This window comes from Ctenopharyngodon idella, chromosome 18, assembly GCF_019924925.1.
Source record: "Ctenopharyngodon idella isolate HZGC_01 chromosome 18, HZGC01, whole genome shotgun sequence".
Taxonomy (NCBI): Eukaryota; Metazoa; Chordata; class Actinopteri; order Cypriniformes; family Xenocyprididae; genus Ctenopharyngodon; species Ctenopharyngodon idella.
In genome coordinates, this window is record NC_067237.1 from 35,037,456 (window position 1) to 35,056,270 (window position 18,815).

The 18,815-nt window shown below is 37.3% G+C and overlaps 1 protein-coding gene across 1 annotated transcript in view; it reads right to left on the bottom strand.

Annotated features, from left to right (window-relative positions):
* Window positions 1–18,815, bottom strand: part of LOC127500291 (rho guanine nucleotide exchange factor 26-like) — a 57,180-nt gene that overhangs the window by 28,242 nt on the left and 10,123 nt on the right. The window contains exons 4-6 of the mRNA XM_051871376.1: window positions 17,626–17,771; window positions 6,436–6,492; window positions 5,459–5,619 (exon numbers count right to left, since the gene is read on the bottom strand). Coding sequence (XP_051727336.1) covers window positions 5,459–5,619; window positions 6,436–6,492; window positions 17,626–17,771 — 364 coding nt within the window. The remainder of the gene's footprint in view (window positions 1–5,458; window positions 5,620–6,435; window positions 6,493–17,625; window positions 17,772–18,815) is intronic.

Consider the following 18,815-nt stretch of genomic DNA (forward strand, 5'->3'; position numbering starts at 1 on the left):
GAAGATGTACTTCACACTGCTGACTATTACAATCTGCGGAATGCATTTCAACAAGAAAACATGTTAAATGGATCTGAGTGTACTAGACTCTTACTGACAGCTGAAAGCACAATGAAATTAGCCATACAATAAACCTCTGAGCATGTATACAAGCTGTAGTTTTGCCAAGGCATTTAGCTCAAAACTTATTTTAGTTTGACTAAGAATCCCATAACCCCTCTCTCATGGTATGTTCACACATTTGGTTTGATTAAAACAAACTCCGGTGCGTTTGCTCTGTTAGAGCGGTTCTTTTGAATAAGTCTGAACGCTGCCATCCAACCTTGGTGCGCACCAAACAAGCAGGCCGAGGCCCCTGAAGAGGTGGGTCTCGAATCGATCCACTTCCAAACAAACTCTTGTGCAGTTCGACTGAAGTATGAACACAACAAGGACCAAAGACATCTAAACACACCAAAGCAGGATGTAATGTCACAAGATTCAACCCTAAAAAGGGCAGAATGCTCAATGCTCAAGTCTAAAAAAAAATACAGTGTGAACATTAAGCGAACCAGGACTAAATGTATAATTTTCTTTTTCTTTTATGTGAATACACCCTCAGACATAACACAGATTTGATAACCTCAGACAGTATGCATTAAATGCAATTATCCCACAAGTTCATTATGTTTTACTGGAGCAGTGCTCACTGCCAGATGTCTGTAAATGTCTAAGAATTTAGTAAATATTTAATCCATCTGTGTGAACACTGAGCGTTTTTGCAGTCATTATAGCCTGTTGGACTTTGATCATAGGTTTGAACATGCACTGGCCCTGCTGTAAACAGCTCTGAGGGATATTTGTGAAGACAAGTAAACTTCAGCAATATTCAAGCTCTTTGTGTTTATTGGATACAGCTGGTACAGTGTAGAAATGCAAGACAACTAATTTAGTATTACCTCTAAAGGCATGTATAGGTATTTTCAGATAAGACATTATTTCTCAAGTCATAAATTACACATGCCCATATTGAAAATGTGAATTTTGAAGCTGTTATGACAATATACAGTATAATATAATTTCTTATAACTAACCAGATAACAATGTTTGGGGGGTGAGTGTGTGCAGTTTACGTTGTAGAGCAAAACGTTCAAGTATCAAGTTATGTTTACCACAGACCTTATTTCACTCATACTGTATATTGAAAACCCCTTTTATAAAAACTCATAAGAAAATTTGGAGGAAAGCAGTGGCGATTTAGTCTTCGGGGTTTTGATGTAACCACTTGCAGCACTCTATTACTGTGGAATGAGCATGTGTTCTCATAAATGAGGCTAACCAGCTAGACTGTTCCTCACAGATGGAGAATAGAAAGTGAAACCATTTCTTGTATTCTGAAAACACAGCACAGTGTTTCTCACCAGAGGTCAGTGGGGGTAAATCCTGTCTGCAGGGCATTAACAGAACATTTGTTCATGAGTGTGGGCAGCAAGGGATCAGCAGGGTTCATACACAATTCTACCAATAAATTTCCATGACTTTTCTATGACTTCTTTTCCATGACTTTTGAGGCAATTATTCATGACCTAACGTTCCATGAAATGTCTGTGTATACATAGATTATCTGTGTTATATTTTATGTCAAATACTTAAAGGGTTAGTTCACCCAAAAATGAAAATTATGTCATTTATTACTCACCCTCATGTTGTTCCACACCTGTAAGACCTTCTTTCATCTTCGGAACACAAATTAAGATATTTTTGATGAAATCCGGTGGCTCAGTGAGGCCTCTATTGCCAGCAAGATAATTAACACTTTCAGATGTCCAAAAAGGTACTAAAAACATATTTAAAACAGTTCATGTGAGTACAGTGGTTCAACCTTAATGTTATAAAATGACGAGAATACTGTTTGTGCCCCAAAAATACAAAATAACTTTTCAACAATATCTATTAATGGCCGATTGCAAAACACTGCTTCATGAAGCTTCAAAGCTTTTGTTTCGAATCAGTGGTTCGGAGCACCAAAGTCATGTGATTTCAGTAAACGAGGCTTTGTTACGTCATAAGTGTTTTGCAATTTCAATAGTTCACGTGACTTTGGCAGTTTGATACAGATCTGAACCAATGATTCGAAACAAAAGATTCGTAAAGCACTAGATATTGTTGAAAAGTCGTTATTTTGTTTTTTTGGCACACAAAAAGTATTCACGTCGCTTTATAATATTAAGGTTGAACCACTGTACTCACATAAACTGTTTTAAATATGTTTTTTGTACCTTTCTGGGCATCTGAAAGTGTTAATTATCTTGCTGGCAATAGAGGCCTCACTGAGCCATCAGAATTTATAAAAAATATCTTAATAAATGACATAATTTTCATTTTTGGGTGAACTAACCCTGGAATAAACTGTATACAGAAAGGGAGCAGAGAATGTGACCGATAGTGAAGATGTCCATAACTTGGGTCTAGCGCGAGTTTAAGCACTCTTACAAACACTACCGTTGAAATCACGGAAGCTGACTACACTGCGACATGAATCTCTTACATTGAATCTGCACCTTGTTGTTTATGATGGGAGAATTTGCGAGTTTCAGTCAGAATTTAGTCAGAGTGTGTGTGCAATGAACAAAACTCTTCATTTCAGCAATGACTAATCTGAATGCCTCTGATTGGCCATCACATTCATAAGCTCAACAGAAATGTGTGTAAATGGTTATAATGCTCAGTGCTTCAAAACGAAATCGGTTGGAATGCCGCAGTCGGATGGATCATTAAGTATTGTAGTTTGTTTAACTTCCATGACTTTTCCAAAACTTTCTGGGTTTATTTATTTTATTTTACTTTCCCAAAACTTTCTGGAAATTACTATTTTAAAATTCCATGACTTTTCCAGGTTTTTCATGACCATACGAACCCTGGATCAGGGCCATAAAACGGTTGAGATGTGGCATGGACAACACTGACGGGCAGTACATATGCGTGGGACACACACACATAATACATAGGCAGACACAAGATTTTGTCATTTTAGTTCTCTTCCTTCTCACTGACCGGATGGGTGAAGGGCTGAGAGAGTGTCTCCATGAAAACAATGGTTCCAAAGATACGGGGGTCAGCTGAATGTTCCAGTATTTAACTATGATTATACAATGAGAGTTCTATGGTACATGGAGGTTTTTAATACTGGACGTCCGTCTAGACATCTTGTTACAAAATGTCCGTAATGTGACATATTTTCAAGTGAAAAAGGATATTCAGAGATTAAAAACAACAACAAAGAATTCTGGTGAAAATTCTGGTGAAATTTCCAGGGATATGGGGATCTCAATGTGGCTGTGAGTAAATTGATATATTGTACATATTTTCAGTAGTCAAAAACCAAATGTTTTTCACTTTGCATACAGCTATTTTTTTTTTTTTTCTTTTAAAGAGGAATGTCTGAAGAACAAATAATGAAACTAGTAATGTATGTTGTTTTCTTCTATCAAAACAACTGCATAAAATGTACCTCTAGGAGTCCCTAAAATATTCTTTTTCCAAAGTTTTTGTGCCTCAAGAAATACTAAAGATATCTGGTCACATTTTAGATAAGGGTCCAATTCTCACTATTAACTAACAATTACTATGACTTTTGGCTAAAAAAAAATTCCTAATTACTGCTTATTAATAGTTAGTAAGGTAGTTGTTAAGGTTAGGTATTGGGTAGGATTAAGGGATGTAGAATATGGTCATGCAGAATAAGGCATTAATAATGATGTGCTTATAAGTACTAATAAACAGCCAATGTCCTAGTAATATGCATGCTAATAAGCAACTAGTTAATAGTGAGAATTGGACCCTAAACTAAAGTGTTACCAGATATCTCATATCCTTTTAGATTCTGGTTCTTAACAAACTTTTCTTTTGACATCTTCATTTTTAAGGCCCTTAAAAAAATAAAAATAAAAATAAAATAATAAAATAGGGCTTTTTCACAGTGTTTAAACCTGGGTTATCACCATCATAAACCCTGCTATTAACGGGTAGAGAAACGTTTCACACTTGAAATTTAGAATGTATCCAACTAAATGATAGTTGACACCGCAAATATACAAATGAGAACAGTGACCCAGGGTTTGGGAATGTACAGTGTAACACGTTTGATTATGAATGCTGTTAACCCTGGGTAAAGTATGAGCAGTGTGAAACGTGAAATAGAGGTGGGCGATATGGCAAAAATATCATATCATATCATGTTGGTTTTTAAGACCATTTTGCAAGTTACTGAGCAGTATGGCCAAACTAATTTCACTATTTAAAAATAAAACTGTAAAAGGTATAAAAAATATTTAAAAAAAAAAAGTAATATGACCAAAATCTTATTTCACTTTATTTTCTTTCATTTTATTTTATTATTATGTAAAAATAAAACTGCATAGTCTTCACTGTATGAATGAAATATTGACTGATTTCTTTTATTCACATTAAAAAGAGAGGCATGTACTGTATATTAGGCTGCTGTCATGGTTACTCTGTTACATTTACTTAAGATATGTACTTTTAAGAGTACATTTAAAGGTGAGTACTTTCACTCTTGAGTACATTTAATGACAAAAATGTACTTTTATTTAGTTACACTGGGTGACATTCCTGGTGTTACTTTATTTGTAATGCAAATGTTAAAAAATGCGTAATCTATTCCAAGCGCATTGTCTCTTTTAACAGGGACATGAGCGGTGTCCCATTCGTGAATGAATCGCTGTTTTGAGTTGATTCTTTTCAAAGTGTTGATTAAACAATTGTCAAAACGGTCTCAATTGATTTGCGAATCAATTTGAGTGACCTGTTTACTTCACTGCCTGCACTGAATCGTCTGAAGCGGTTTCACACTCGTAAATGTGAAACTTAGAACTCAGAGAACAAAAAGAGCACTGGAACTGGAAGAAATATTTGAACGCTACCTATCCACAATCTGATTTCTGACTTGTGATACATGTAGCCTGAATCATAATCACACCATATTCGTTTGTTGGCCAGAGGAGAACTGCCCCCCCGATTGAGCCTGGTTTCTCCCAAGGTTTTTTTCTCCATTCTTTCACCTCCTTGCTACTGTCACCTCTTGCTTGCTTAGTTGGGGACACTTAATATTCAACAATATTATTGATTTAACTGCACTGACACTATTGGATGAGAACTGAACTTAGCTGGACAACGAGTACGAGTACACAAGCGCTAGTTATCTTTCTTATATAGCATTTATCCTATTGTTTGTAATTTGCATCTTGGTTCTTATATTTAATATCAAAGAAAAAATAAAAATAACAAAAATATCTATATTGAAATAAGATTTTCATCACATAGCCCAAATTTACTCTCCAATATACTTCTTTAAGTTGAGGTCCCATCCTATATATCAGCATTATATCAACAAACTGTCAGAGCAAGCAGAGATGTCTATCAACAAACATCACAAATTTATCTAAGAGACAGGTCTTACTTTTTGCTGGCCTCACAGACATCAACGATGTTGGAGAAGAGATGGTGATGGTCTGTTTTGTTAATGGTCTCGCTGAGCTCATTTGAGTTCTTGAAGAGGCGAACGAGGATTTCCAGACTGTGTAGGTAACTGTGTTCTGATGAGATGACCTCAAATATGGCCTGAGGGAGAGAAACCTTTTTTAGACTTTGCATTTCACCTGTCTAGTTTCAATTACAACAGATACCATGCTCATATCTCTGAGGATCTCTCCTAGCCGACAAAAAGTAGGATAATAACAGGTAACAGTTGACCCGAAGCTGAAAGGAACTGATTAAAATACCAAACATATCTGACTTATCTAAAAGGCAATGAGAATTTGAGCAATTATCTTTGAGCAATTACTTGCCTTAAGCTCCTTTGCTAAAATTCAGCGAACATTCCTTACAACAAACATTTAACAAAAAATACATTAAAAACAGTAATATTGTAAAATTTTACTACAATTTAAAATGGCTATTTTCTAATTTAATATATTTTAAATGTAATTTATCCCTGAGATAAACTGAAACAGTGTAAAAGCCTTTACTGTGCCTTTTGATCAAATTATTGCAGCCATGCTGAATAAAAACTTTCTTTAAAAATAAATAAATAAATAATTTAATTAAATTTTACTGGCCCCAAACTTTTAAGCGGTAGTGTGAATAATAATTGATCTGGAGCTCCATAAGTAATTTCTATTGTACTGTCTCTTACTGTCCCAAGTTCCTTCTTGATTGTCCTTTCAGCCTATTGTCTTTGGAGAAAATATGAGAGAAAAGTTCAGGGATACATCTATGCTAGCCAGATTTTAATGGTTTATTCAAATTGGCAAGTGACAGGCTCCACAGAAGCAGCAGTACTTAAACTGAAATAATCTGTCTTTTAAAACTTTTTGATATGAGCAAGACCAAAAAAGAGAGAAAGAAAAAGTCAGAAAGGCTGACAAGGAACTTTACCTCTTGTCTCTTTCGTTCTTCTTGGCTTAACATCTCACACTTTCCACTTTTTTTAACCTGGAATAGAGAGTTGAGAATAAGCATCTCACTTTGAAATGAAAATGATTTATACATAAAGGACACTTTGCAGAATGCATTACACTGAGTATGAGAGGTAATGTTCAACATCTTCAACGAGTTAGGACAGATTGTTTTCATACACCTGAGTTTACATCAGGGGTCCTCAAATAGCGGACCGCAGTCTGGTTCCGGACCCTGGCATGGTTCCAACTGGACCGCGAGACATAATGACAGTGGTAGCACCATTTGCCGTTTCTACAGTTTAAAGTGAGCAGCATGTCAAAACAACAGAGCAGTACAACAGACCAAAAGCACTCAGGGTCATTTATGGTAATGATATTTCGAACGCTATATCCTCTAATAATTTTATCCTGAGACAAACTTGCTTCATTCAAGCCCTTTCCGTTCCGGGCACATTGCCTCTCTCTCCTGCTAAATACGATAAAACGCCATATTAAAGGGTTAGTTCACCCAAAAATGAAAATTCTGTCATTAATTACTTATCCTCATGTCGTTCCAAATCCGTAAGACTTTCGTTCATCTTCGGAATACAAATGAAGATCTTTTTGATGAAATTTGAGAGCTTTCTGTCCCTCCATAGACTACCTTTGCAACTGAATCTTTGACACTTCAAAAAGTTCATAAAGAGATCGTAAAACTAATCCATAAGAATTGAGTGGTTTAGTCCAAATTTTCTGAAGAGACTTGATCGCTTTATATAATGAAGAGATTTCATTTAGGCTATACCTAAATACAGAAAGCTGAGTCTTGGACTTGAACTCTATACATATTCAAACATTTCAAAAAGCTGAAGTCATAACTGTATTGTATTCTTAACTGCATGAGTTCACCCATCAGATATTTTAAATAATTGATAATGGCTTTAAATGCTTTGTTTGTGATCAAGTGCAGAGAGTATGTTTGACCCTTGCAGCTCACATCTGTGGAAGCTCCCATGGATCCTTGAATCAACGCAACTCATTTCTCACTCATCTCTCTGTGTAAAACCAACCACTCATGATTAACACTGGACTTATTAACATGATTATACAGTTCAACGTGGCTCTCACATTACATGGCATGGAAGAGAAACAGTTGCCAAGTGCAGTTCCGTTCAAACAGCGCAGGTTTGCAGACAATGCGGTTGTGAGTGCAAAAAATTTGCAGGTGTCAGTTCGGTTAAAGAATGCTCATCAATGTGTCATTTCGGCCTTAGCATCCATAGACCAATTTTTCGAGCTTGAAAACAACTTGCCAGTGCGTCAAATCTGAAAAACCACTTCACACTAAACTCTTACATCACATGGACTCGTGTCAGCACCAAAAGTTGTAGAGCAAAAGCACCCTCAGCCTCTCTAAGGCTCTATTCACAACAAAGATTATCTCAAACCTTATCTCTAACCAGACTGACACTCTTTAAATGACCAACTCAGAGACAGGAGAATGTGTATGCATGCTCTGTGTATAAAACAGCTTTTCAAAATGTGCATGTATGATTTGTACTGTATATTATTCAGTACCTACACGTGAGGTTTTAGGCATGTGTGTGTTAGTGGAGCATTAATGTTTGATGCTAATCAAAGAAATCGTATAGATTTTGTATGCAGCTTGCCAGTGTCGATTTGAGTAAAAACCAACTGACCTAATTCCTTGTCCTCCTATGAGACACCTGAGACCAAGTAATCCAGAGTGCAACCTGTAAGATGTTTTACATCTTTACAGTTCACTGTATTTCAGTAAGACATCAGACAAACCCAAAAGTAAGCAGCTGATTTTACATTTTTAAACACTACCGTGGTGACACGTTATTTTTATTTTATTGTTTTAACTAGTTAAAGGATTAGTTTACTTTCAAATGAAAATTACCCCAAGCTTTATTCACCCTCAAGCCATCCTAGGTGTATATGACTTTCTTCTTTCTGATGAACACAATCGGAGAAATATTAATAAATATCCTGACATATCCATAGCTTTATAATGGCAGTGAGCGGGATCAACGAGTATGAGCTGAACAAAGTGCCTCCCTCCACATCCATCCATCAAAAGTTACATTTTTGAACAAGTAAAATATCTAGCTTCCGCCAGACCGCCTTCTGTATTCTACTTACAAAGAAAGTGTAAAACTCTTGCAGTTCAAAACGCTTACGCTACGCCCTATGCCTTCTCTATTCAACTTATGGGAAAAAAATTAACTGACGTGACGCCAGTTTACGCTTTCTTCGTAACTTGAATACAGAAGGCGGTCTGGCGGAAGCCAGATATTTTACTTTTTTTTTTTACATAAACGCATCGCTTCACTTCAGAAGGCCTTTATTAACCCCCCAGAGCCGTGTGGAATATGTTTATGATGGATGGATGTGGATCGAGACACTTTCTTCAGCTCATACTCGTTGATCCTCGCTCACTGCCATTATAAAACTCGGATGCGTCAGGATATTTATTAATATTTCTCAGATTGTGTTCATCAGAAAGAAGGAAGTCATATACACCTAGGATGGCTTGAGGGTGAGTAAAGCTTGGGGTAATTTTCATTTGAAAGTGAACTAATCCTTTAATTTGTTATATGTGTTAGATTTGACAACATAGATCAGTAAAGGGCTTTTCTACAGTGATTCCTCTGGTTTCAAACCTGTCCTGGAGCACCCCCAGCACTGCACATTTTGTATGTTTCCTTATCAGGGCTGGGGATGCTTCAGGACAGTTTTGAAAACCCTTGCTCTGGTTAATATAAAAAAATATATAGCCTAATTAGTTTCTTTTTAAACAAACCACAAAGCCAGTAATTTAATTTGTACAAATAGGCCTACTTATAAAAGTGGAAAAAACAAAATAAAAGTATGTTTTTAAATGTTTTTTTCCTAAATATGCACTTGAACAAATAAATAATATTTACTATAGATCTTATTTTATAACAGCTGTTTTAGTTGAAAAAAAAAAAAAACAATATTTTGTCTTATTTGACAACACGGTTGTGGTTTAAAATGTAAAGTCAACCACTTACTTTCAGGTTTGTCTGATGTCGTAGTGAAATACAGTAAGTTATCATAATTTGTGTAAAAACATAACTAGTCTAAACAAGCACATACACACAATCATGCATACATGGGTAAAATGGAAAGTGAAAGTGAATGAATGAAACCAAAACAGAAACAGGGGAATGAAGATATGGAAACATAAGAGTCAGTTAACCACCTGAACAAGCATCGCTTAGTGTATTACGTGTGACGCATTGTTAAAGTTTGATTTAACAAAAACAGGCACGTCGCATCTTTTAAAGCATGCAAGGTCGTTTACTGTCTATCTACTTCAAGATGATATTTTATGTTTGTTTAATTAAGTTCAGATAGCCATCATTAAATGATTCATCATTAAAAGTTGATTGTATTTCTATACTTTATTTTATGTTTTTCTTGGACTCTGTTCTTGGCAGTAATTATTAATTTATCTTAGTTTAATTTTGACTTTTCCTGTTCCTATTGTGTGCAACAGTAAAGGCAAACAAACTTCAAATCTCAAAAATTGCTTGCAGCCTTGAATGAACCGTCTTGTTATATCTAAAATTTTTGGTCAGACTCGGCTCAGAGTGCACAGAGATGAGAGCAAATAAGTAATGCTAACATCAGCGGCCATGGCACTGAACGAGCAATCATTATTGTTCAAAAGGGCAAACAGTTATCGAAGTTATCTTATTATGTGTTGACTTGAGATGCAAAAGGCAAAAAGTCGCATTTGTCATCCATTACCATGACAGCAAGTGGACTTTTGAAGCTGGAATAATAAGTGGATTAAGCATGCTACTTCAGTCTGCAAGAGAGGAATAACATGGATGGAACTTTCTTGGCAAAGAGGATTGTATGCATCACGGTCAGGTACAAGGGAGAAGGCTATTAACATTAGGTAAGACAAAAAGTTTCATTCAACTTGTTCATTGACTTGTTAATAGCAGTTTGCTGTGGAATATGTGCCGATCGGGTAGAGTTGGGTCTGTGTCTTCCCGGCCGGGTTCACGTCCAGTTTTCAAATAATAGACGGGTCCACGCTGGTTCCGGGTAGTACATTTATGACATTTCTCAGTTCTGCACGGGTCCAGGTCCAACTTTCAAATAATAGACGGGTTCAGGTCGGTTCAGTCTAGCACATTTATGGGTCTCTTCGGGTTAGGGGAATTTTTGGACCCGTGAAGACCTCTACTGTCTGGATATGCAGTCTCAGAACAAAGTCTTGATGGTTCAGTTTGATGGTGGTGAAGTTGCAGTCAGGTTCCGGTTTAACTGAAGAATGACGAACTTCAGTGAGGTTTGTCTGACTCCGTTGTTATTGGGAGAGTTCTCTCTCCCAGGTGGAAAATGGCAACATGGCTTGTTGTACTTTAATGCCTCGTTTCCACTGAGCGGTACGGTTCAGTTCAGTACAGTTCGGTACGGTACGGTTCGGAACGGTACACCCTGAACAGGCTTGCGTTTCCACCGCCAACAGTACCCTTACTTGATAGGCGTGGTGTAGCCGGAAAGTAGTGATCGACGTCATTCTCGCGCGAAGAAGAAAATGACACAGTAAACAACATGGATACAGCAGATCTTGTTCTTGCTTCTCGGCTTGAGGCTGTCTGTCACAAAAAGAAGATAGGCTTTGCTTGCTGCACTCCAACATTCGGCGTTTCACAATACCAAGTACGCAAAGTTCAGACGTCCATGCAGCAGCACCTACCAGCAAGCATCAATAGAAGCGGAGGAGAAAACCAGCGTAATTTAAAAACTACTTTATTGTGTCATGAAATGTAGTTTTAAAAGTTTTTCAGGTGAGAATGTAGTTGTTTAAAGCTCAAATCTGTGGTTTATTTATAAAGGTAGCGCCTATTTGAAAATTTGATCTGACGTTGTCGGAGTTGTGAGATCAAGGCGATCACCGGGCGCCCGGTGCTAATGTACCCTGCCGAGCATAGCTGTACCTCGGCTAGTCCTTCTGACATTTGCCGCTGGCTCAGATGTCTCTGTAGTGGTTAAAAATGAAATATCATTCAGCTTGTGTATAACGGGCAATCTTTGGTCTCATGAATTTATAATTTGTTCCCGGGCAAATCATGTTTCATAACTTTATATATTTATTTAAATTTACCGTTGTACTTAGTGCGCTGTACGTTTGACTGAATTGTTTGCTTGTCTTTATTTCTTATTGTATAGCTTCTCATACTTTATACTTATACTTTTATATGGTTATTATTGATAATTAAAACTGACTTTTAACAAAAAGAGAGGGTTGTTTTGTCTTATTTCATTATATTACAGGCTACATGTAGGCTACATATACAATGAAGATAATCAGAGTACATATGCACATATTGCCTGAACCACACATTGATAGGTTTCATATTTTTTCAATGAAAACGAAAAGAGGCAGGGTTGTGTTTTATATTTCGTTTTGTTATATAGCCTACATGAAGTGAAGATAATCAATGCACGCGTTGCCTGGACCACAGTTGTGTGTGGCGCCTCTTGTGTTGTCATTCCCCTTGTAAAACGCGCAAGTGACGATTCTCTGTCAACCAATCACGTTCTGCAGAATGTAGCTCCACCTTTTTGGTACGGTACTATTGTGCTTGGTACCCCAACGAAAGGGTCCCAAAAAAGTGGTACAGTACGGTTCGGAATTAGGGTACCATTCACAACTTTTGACAATGGAAAAGGCGAAAATTGCGTACCGTACTGTACCGAACCGAACCGTACCGCTCAGTGGAAACGAGCCATAAGGCCCCATCGGCAGGAGGAGGTCCCACGGCGTCGAGGTCAGACCGGATGTCTCCAGTCTTTTCCACGTGAACAGCAACAAGAAGAGAGCGGGTCACTGGCGTAGAGGCCCTATTAACTTCTGCAGAGGTTGCAATTCTCGAGTTTGGCTTGACCAATGAAGAGGGTCTAATTTTAATTGTTTCAGTTTCAAAAATGTATTTGTTTGGAAGCTGACTCATTTGCATGATCAGAGTGGGCTGGCAGTTCTTAGTCCCTTTATATTCTGATTAATATAACAAGCATACAATGCATGTTATGAGGACCAATAGGTAGGGAACTAAATGAGGATTATTTTTATATGAAGCGTGATACCAATAAGGTTACATTATCTAATAGTATAGCATGCATAAAACAGTATACAATACAAAATATATAAAACAGTAATAATATACACAATGTCCTGTGGATATGCATGTTCATTTATAGAAAGGTTTGTTTATGAATTAAAGGTGGTTGATATTTGAAATCAACCCAAACAAACACACCTCTCTCTTCACTGCTCTGCCTCCAAAACTCACCCTCCAATCCTAACCACCCTGCTACGAGTTGGTCTTGAACCCCGATCGCTGCTGGCAGGCGAGGCGAGTGCACTAACAATGACGCTAAACACCGCATTCTCTAGCGGTCGTCAGTGCGCAGTGGTTTACCTGAACAACTCTCACTAGCTGGCCACTGTTACACACGCAATGCGAGAGTGGATGTTTATCACAGCTGACAGGTTAACTATTAACCGACAGTAAGAATTTTGACCAAAAAATACTAACGGTTAAATGGTTTAAAAAGTAATTTAAGTAATTTTAAAGTAATTTTCAAGATATTTTGAAAACGTTAGCTGCATGGTTAAAAAAACGCTACACATATAAAATCGAGTTTTTGAGAGAAAATATATGAATGTAAAATACCAGTAGGCCTAAATAAAGCGAAGTAAAAAAATGTTAGTGTCCATAAAAAGATTGCGATTAGGACAATATGAATATGGAGCATATCGCCAAACACTATTTGTTTCCTTAGGACACTTTGAGTCCTGAAGGATGAAAGTGTGGTATTTAACATATGTAACAGCTGCAAAGTGCCCTATGTGTAAACAATATGATTTCCGCACTAAAAAAAAGTAGACAGCTTCTTCGTCTATTTGACTTAATAATATTCACCCATAGACTTCTGCCACAGATTACAGAAACGAAAAAAAAAAAAAAAGCCACTCGAAAGGAAAGTCATTTTGAGATTAGAGAACAAACATGAAAGACAAATAGTTAACTGGGACAGTAAGAGACAGAAGTAGGAGTGGCGAAAAGTCTGATAACAACTCCACCCAGATAACTCTAGTCCAGATTCCTGTACAAAGCTGCCAGGGACAATTCAAATGATGATGTGACATAACATGACCTCAAAATGTGTACCTTCCTGTCTCTAAACACCTCTCCCTCTTGCTAGAGAGAACTGAAAGATTTCTGAGAAACCAAGTAAAACGAAATTAAAAGCAGTTTGGTTCTGGGGTTTTGCCACCATTTTTTCACGGAATATGGGTGGCAAACAGCAGCAGAGAAGTCTCATGACTCATACGTCATTTATGATCAAATGGTCTAGTTATTGTAAACATCTGCGCGTTACAAAAGAATCCAGCCAAGCCACCAAGTGTTTTTCATACATTTTGTAATTTCCAATCCCAAACCATCGTAACTCTTTAAACACTCCACATACTACAGACACTAAGCCCTTATTCTGCACATTTTAAGGCAGCAGTACATCCTCCAATGACTAAAATTCTCAATTACGCAGTATGTCAGACTGTCTTGCATTCTTTATTTGCACGCATGTGAGAGAAAGGGTGAAAGAGAGAGCGCTATCAGCAAAGCAATGGTGATTTGGGCACCTACACACTAGAAGAATGCTGTAAATTGATATCAATGGGAATAGTGCACAGTAAAGACGGAAAGTGAAAACACAACTGTCTGCAGTCCAATTCACTTTATTTACATTTAGAACAGCTCATTCCATGTCCGGATAAATGAGTTTACGCAATATGCATTCTTGAAGTGGCAGCCCTTGTGTGAAGCCCTCCTTTGTGTGAAAAACTACTCAGGTAAACACCTGCAAGTCTACCTGTGCGAGTCCGCTGTGCAAGAATGCAAAAAAAGTATCCTTTTCTTTTTCTTCCTTTCTACTTTCTTGTTTTCTCTGTAATGCTCATGTGCCACTAGTTCATATCATGGCGGAGGGAAGTACAAACACGTCCACACACATAAATGCACTCCAGGCCACTGATGTTCCCTTAGCAGCAGAGGCTCGCAGTGCAGAGCCAGGCGAATGTATAAACAAGACTTAAGCCTCTGCAGATGATCCAGAATGTGGCATCTGTTCTTAAATCAGTCAAAGAGAAGAGAACCCATGTCACACCCCTTCTGATTTTATGCAACTGGCTGCAAGTTGCAGACATAATCAAATTTAAGGTTTTGATGCTGGTTTTCATGAGAGCCATTGGAACAGCACTTCCCTACCTCAATGCACTGCTACAATGCTTCCTCCCTGCAGCTATGGTCACTGAGCGATGACTTGTTGTTCCTTCACAACAAGGCACAAAGTCACTCTCCAAAACCTTCACTCTCTCTACTCCTGTCTGGTGGAATGAGCTGCCAACCTCAACCTAAATTGCTAAGAGCAGCACATCTTTACAAAAGTAGCTAAAGACACCTTTTCCGCAAACACTTAAGCACCCCACACCTTTAAAGGGGTCATGAATTGAGAAAGCAACTTTTCCTTGAGCTTTTGATATTTAAGAGGTCATCATACAATAAGAATATCCTGAACTGAATCAGAACTGAAAACTTCCTTGTTAGTCCAATAAAAGCTTTTATTGACACCAGGCCCAGCGAACGACTCGTCCCAGAATATGCCTATCTATGACAGGAGAAAAGCCACCTCCGCAGAAGAAATCAACGCCTACTTCATCATTGCAACTTTAGCCCTGCCCACTGGCGTGTTAGTGAGATGACAAGAAAAGAAGAGCGATACAGGACTAAAAATAACATTACCTTTCAAAGGATCCTAATGCTATGAATATGGTTATTTATTTTCAACAATGTGAATGTCTCGGTTGAGCATTATTTATTTGTATTCGGTACATTTCACTGTGGATTCTTTGATAAACCAATCACATTTCGGTGCAGGCTTTGCAAACAGACTTTTACGATATGGACAGTAATGCAACAACATTTAAGAAACCGTGTTAATTCTAATGCCTAATCTGTGACCAGTGATTTCTAATATGTAATGATTTATGTACAGATGTTCTTTGTCTATGTGTCAGAAGATCAAACCAGTGACTAAACTGTCAACTTCACGTAGTTTCTCTTAGTTAGATGAAAATAATCTGTTATTTAAATGGTGATTAAATTATATTTAGAAAGCAATCAAAGAATGCTCCCTTAACAATCACTGGAGCTGTCAATCAAGCAGCGCGTTCTAGAGCTGTCAACTAAAGAATTTTCAAATATTCGATTAGTTGATTTAATAATAGAATATCGAATGGCGCAAATACCAGTAAATTGACTAAAACAAACATTAGTAAATCACTTCTTATTACTTGGAGTAATGATCAAGGATGGAGCACGACTTTGGTTTACAAAGTCTAATGCATTATCAACTATTCACGTTTGTGCTCGGCTAACGTGGGAGTTTACAACATACAAAACAAACTGATTTTTTTTTCCTCTGCGTCTTTATTATTACAGTAGTATGGAGCTCTGTCTGTATTGTAATAGGATGTTGAGATGCTAGTCCGCGCTAACTAGTTGAAGTATTCTCTCTGTAAACAGTAAACACCCCTTGTAATGTCAAACAATGATATAGACATTTTTTCTTTGTTAATAGTTATGACGAAAAAGTCTGTGTACACATCTGGCCTAAAAGTTTATCTTATGTTAGAGGTTTTCATCTTCGCTTGGCATTCTGATAGTTCCTACAGGTGCACCTACATAAAGTATAACAGTGACGCTGCTATCATGTCTTATAAATAACTAAGGAAACACTTACCATATAAACATCGTACTCCAGTCGTGATTGCGAATCAGTTTCTGGTTGATCGACTACTTCAGACGTTTTACCGTCAGACTCGGGCTCGAATTGATACGGTAAAATCGATGCCATCTTTTCTGTCCATACATTGTATACAATGTCTTGTGAATTGATAGCTGTCATTCAGTTATAGCAATTGGCATGAGATGCGCACAGTAGACCAATCACAAAGGATTGGGCCATCTGACCAATCAGAGCAGTGTAGGCTCACTGAAAGGAGGGATTTAGAGAGACTGAACTCTCAGTTCTCAGTTCTCTGAACTGCTTCAAACGAATCGTTACAAAAGATTGAAAACTCAGGTGAAATTGAATGTATATTATGAGAAAACGAAAGTGTTTTTGACCTTTCATGCATGTAAATCTGTTGTAGGAGACTCCCAAAACAATATTAGGAACCTTAAAAAAGGCATAATAGGGGCACTTTAAAGCCGCATGCCCTCCTGCCAAAACCAACAGTACACCACACAACCAGAGATCCCTCATAAGCCCATCTACTCCGGCCATTTCAAAACTGCTTATACCGCTTATACACTTTCCCTTCTTCTTTTCGTACACTTTGTCTTTTCTTTTTTCGTGTTACTCTACATTCTTTGAGTTTCTCTGACTGTTTGCCTAAATAGATATTTTTTTCTGCTTTGCCTCCTACACTCTCCATTTTTATTTCTTTCTCTCTTTCTAGCATTCTAACATTCTTTTGCTCATTCTTTCTGCTGGTGGTTGATGGTTCATAACAATGATCCAGTTTGCTTTTCTCTCAACATTAGCATTAAAGCATTCCTACTTAAACATTCCCAGATATTAGTAAACAAAAACACTGGGGAACAGAACACCTAAGTGGAAAATAGCATTAAAGCCTTCCAAACCTGATCACGTAATTCCATAACTGGAGTCACTACACTGTTTTATCTCTCTACATTTTTAAAATTTTTCCATGAGGAAGAATTATCCGGTATTTGCCAAGGAACTGGAGGCTTGCCAACCCATTTCCCAATGGACAATCTTATCCCAGCCCACTCTCCTTCTATTTCCCTCCTTCATTTGGATAAAAACCACCTGCTTTCATTCCCTTGCTCTCTGTGAAGCAAAACTGAGGCTAGGGCACCCAGCAAAACAGAGCTGGATGACATTTAAGATTCCAGAATTCCCAAACGCTGCCACAGCAGAGTGTGTTAAAGTTCATAAACAAATATCCTTTTGTGTACCACTGTATGTGTCCATCAAAATTCAAAAATTTTGAAAGGTGTGCGTACGTGCCTCCATAGTTCCTTACCACACTAAGTTGACTCCAGGATGTCCGGATGGGTTTGTATTGGACCACAATGCCTTTATCTGGCTGAGGTTGTTTGGGCTCAGTGTCCTCATCAGAATCATTGTGCAGGGCTTTCTCTTGGTAATTCTGGTACAGAACTTCATCCTCTGAAACAACAAAACAGTAATTTTGTAAGATCGTAAAAACATTCCTAGAAATGATCACCTGATGGCACAGTCTGAACTACATATTTCACATATTTAACATACTATTTAACATGCCTGTGACCAGTTTGCACAGACATTAATCTATCTTCTGTGTTTCATCTCTAAAAATGTATCAAATGTAAAATGAAATTAAAAATGAAAGTAAAAAATGAATGTGTTTTAATGCATTGGTTCATAGAAATGACTCTTTGCTTCATTTGAATCAATTAGCATATCCAACACTGAAACTGCCTGATTAGCAGATATTGCCGACCTTTACAGGGAAAAAAAAAACTGGCCTGCAAAAAAAAAAAAAATAAATAAATTTACCACAGTAGCATGTGTGTGACAAGGATGTTTGTTTGTGTGAAGTGAGAGTTTGTTGTGTGTAGTATTGCTGCCTCTGCTTCCGCTCCCTGCAAAGCAAACTTTTTTCCCCACTCATATGCAATGTTTCTAAGTCTCATTCAGACTCTCAGTTCAAATCCAATTTTTGTGAATATCTGATTGAAATCTAATTAGATTTAGCAAGTGTGAACGGCAAAAAAAAAAAAAAAAAATCACATAAAATGCGATTTTTACAAATCTGTTTCGAGTTACATTCATGTGTTTTGAAATCCTATTCAAATTGCATTTCTGGAAATCCATTTCAGTCTGACTGCTCTGATTGGATTGTGCATGGTTTATGTGTTTTACCATGTAAAACATAAATGTCAGACGGTGTTATAGGAAACATGATGAATGAAAGTCACCGCAGAAATAAGGTTGTGTTGCTGCAAAGTGCCAAATGAGCAAAAAAAAAAGACAACAAAACAGAGTCAAGTACACTTCCAAAGTACACTTCCATAATGTATTTAAAGTGCTCTATTTTTGCGCACTAATTTTGTACTTAAAGCTGCAGTCCATAACTTTTTTGGTTAAAAATGATCTAAAATCTTTTTTTGAGCAAGTACATAACCAGCCAGTGTTCAAAATTATCCCCTTACCTTAGCCCGATTCACAACA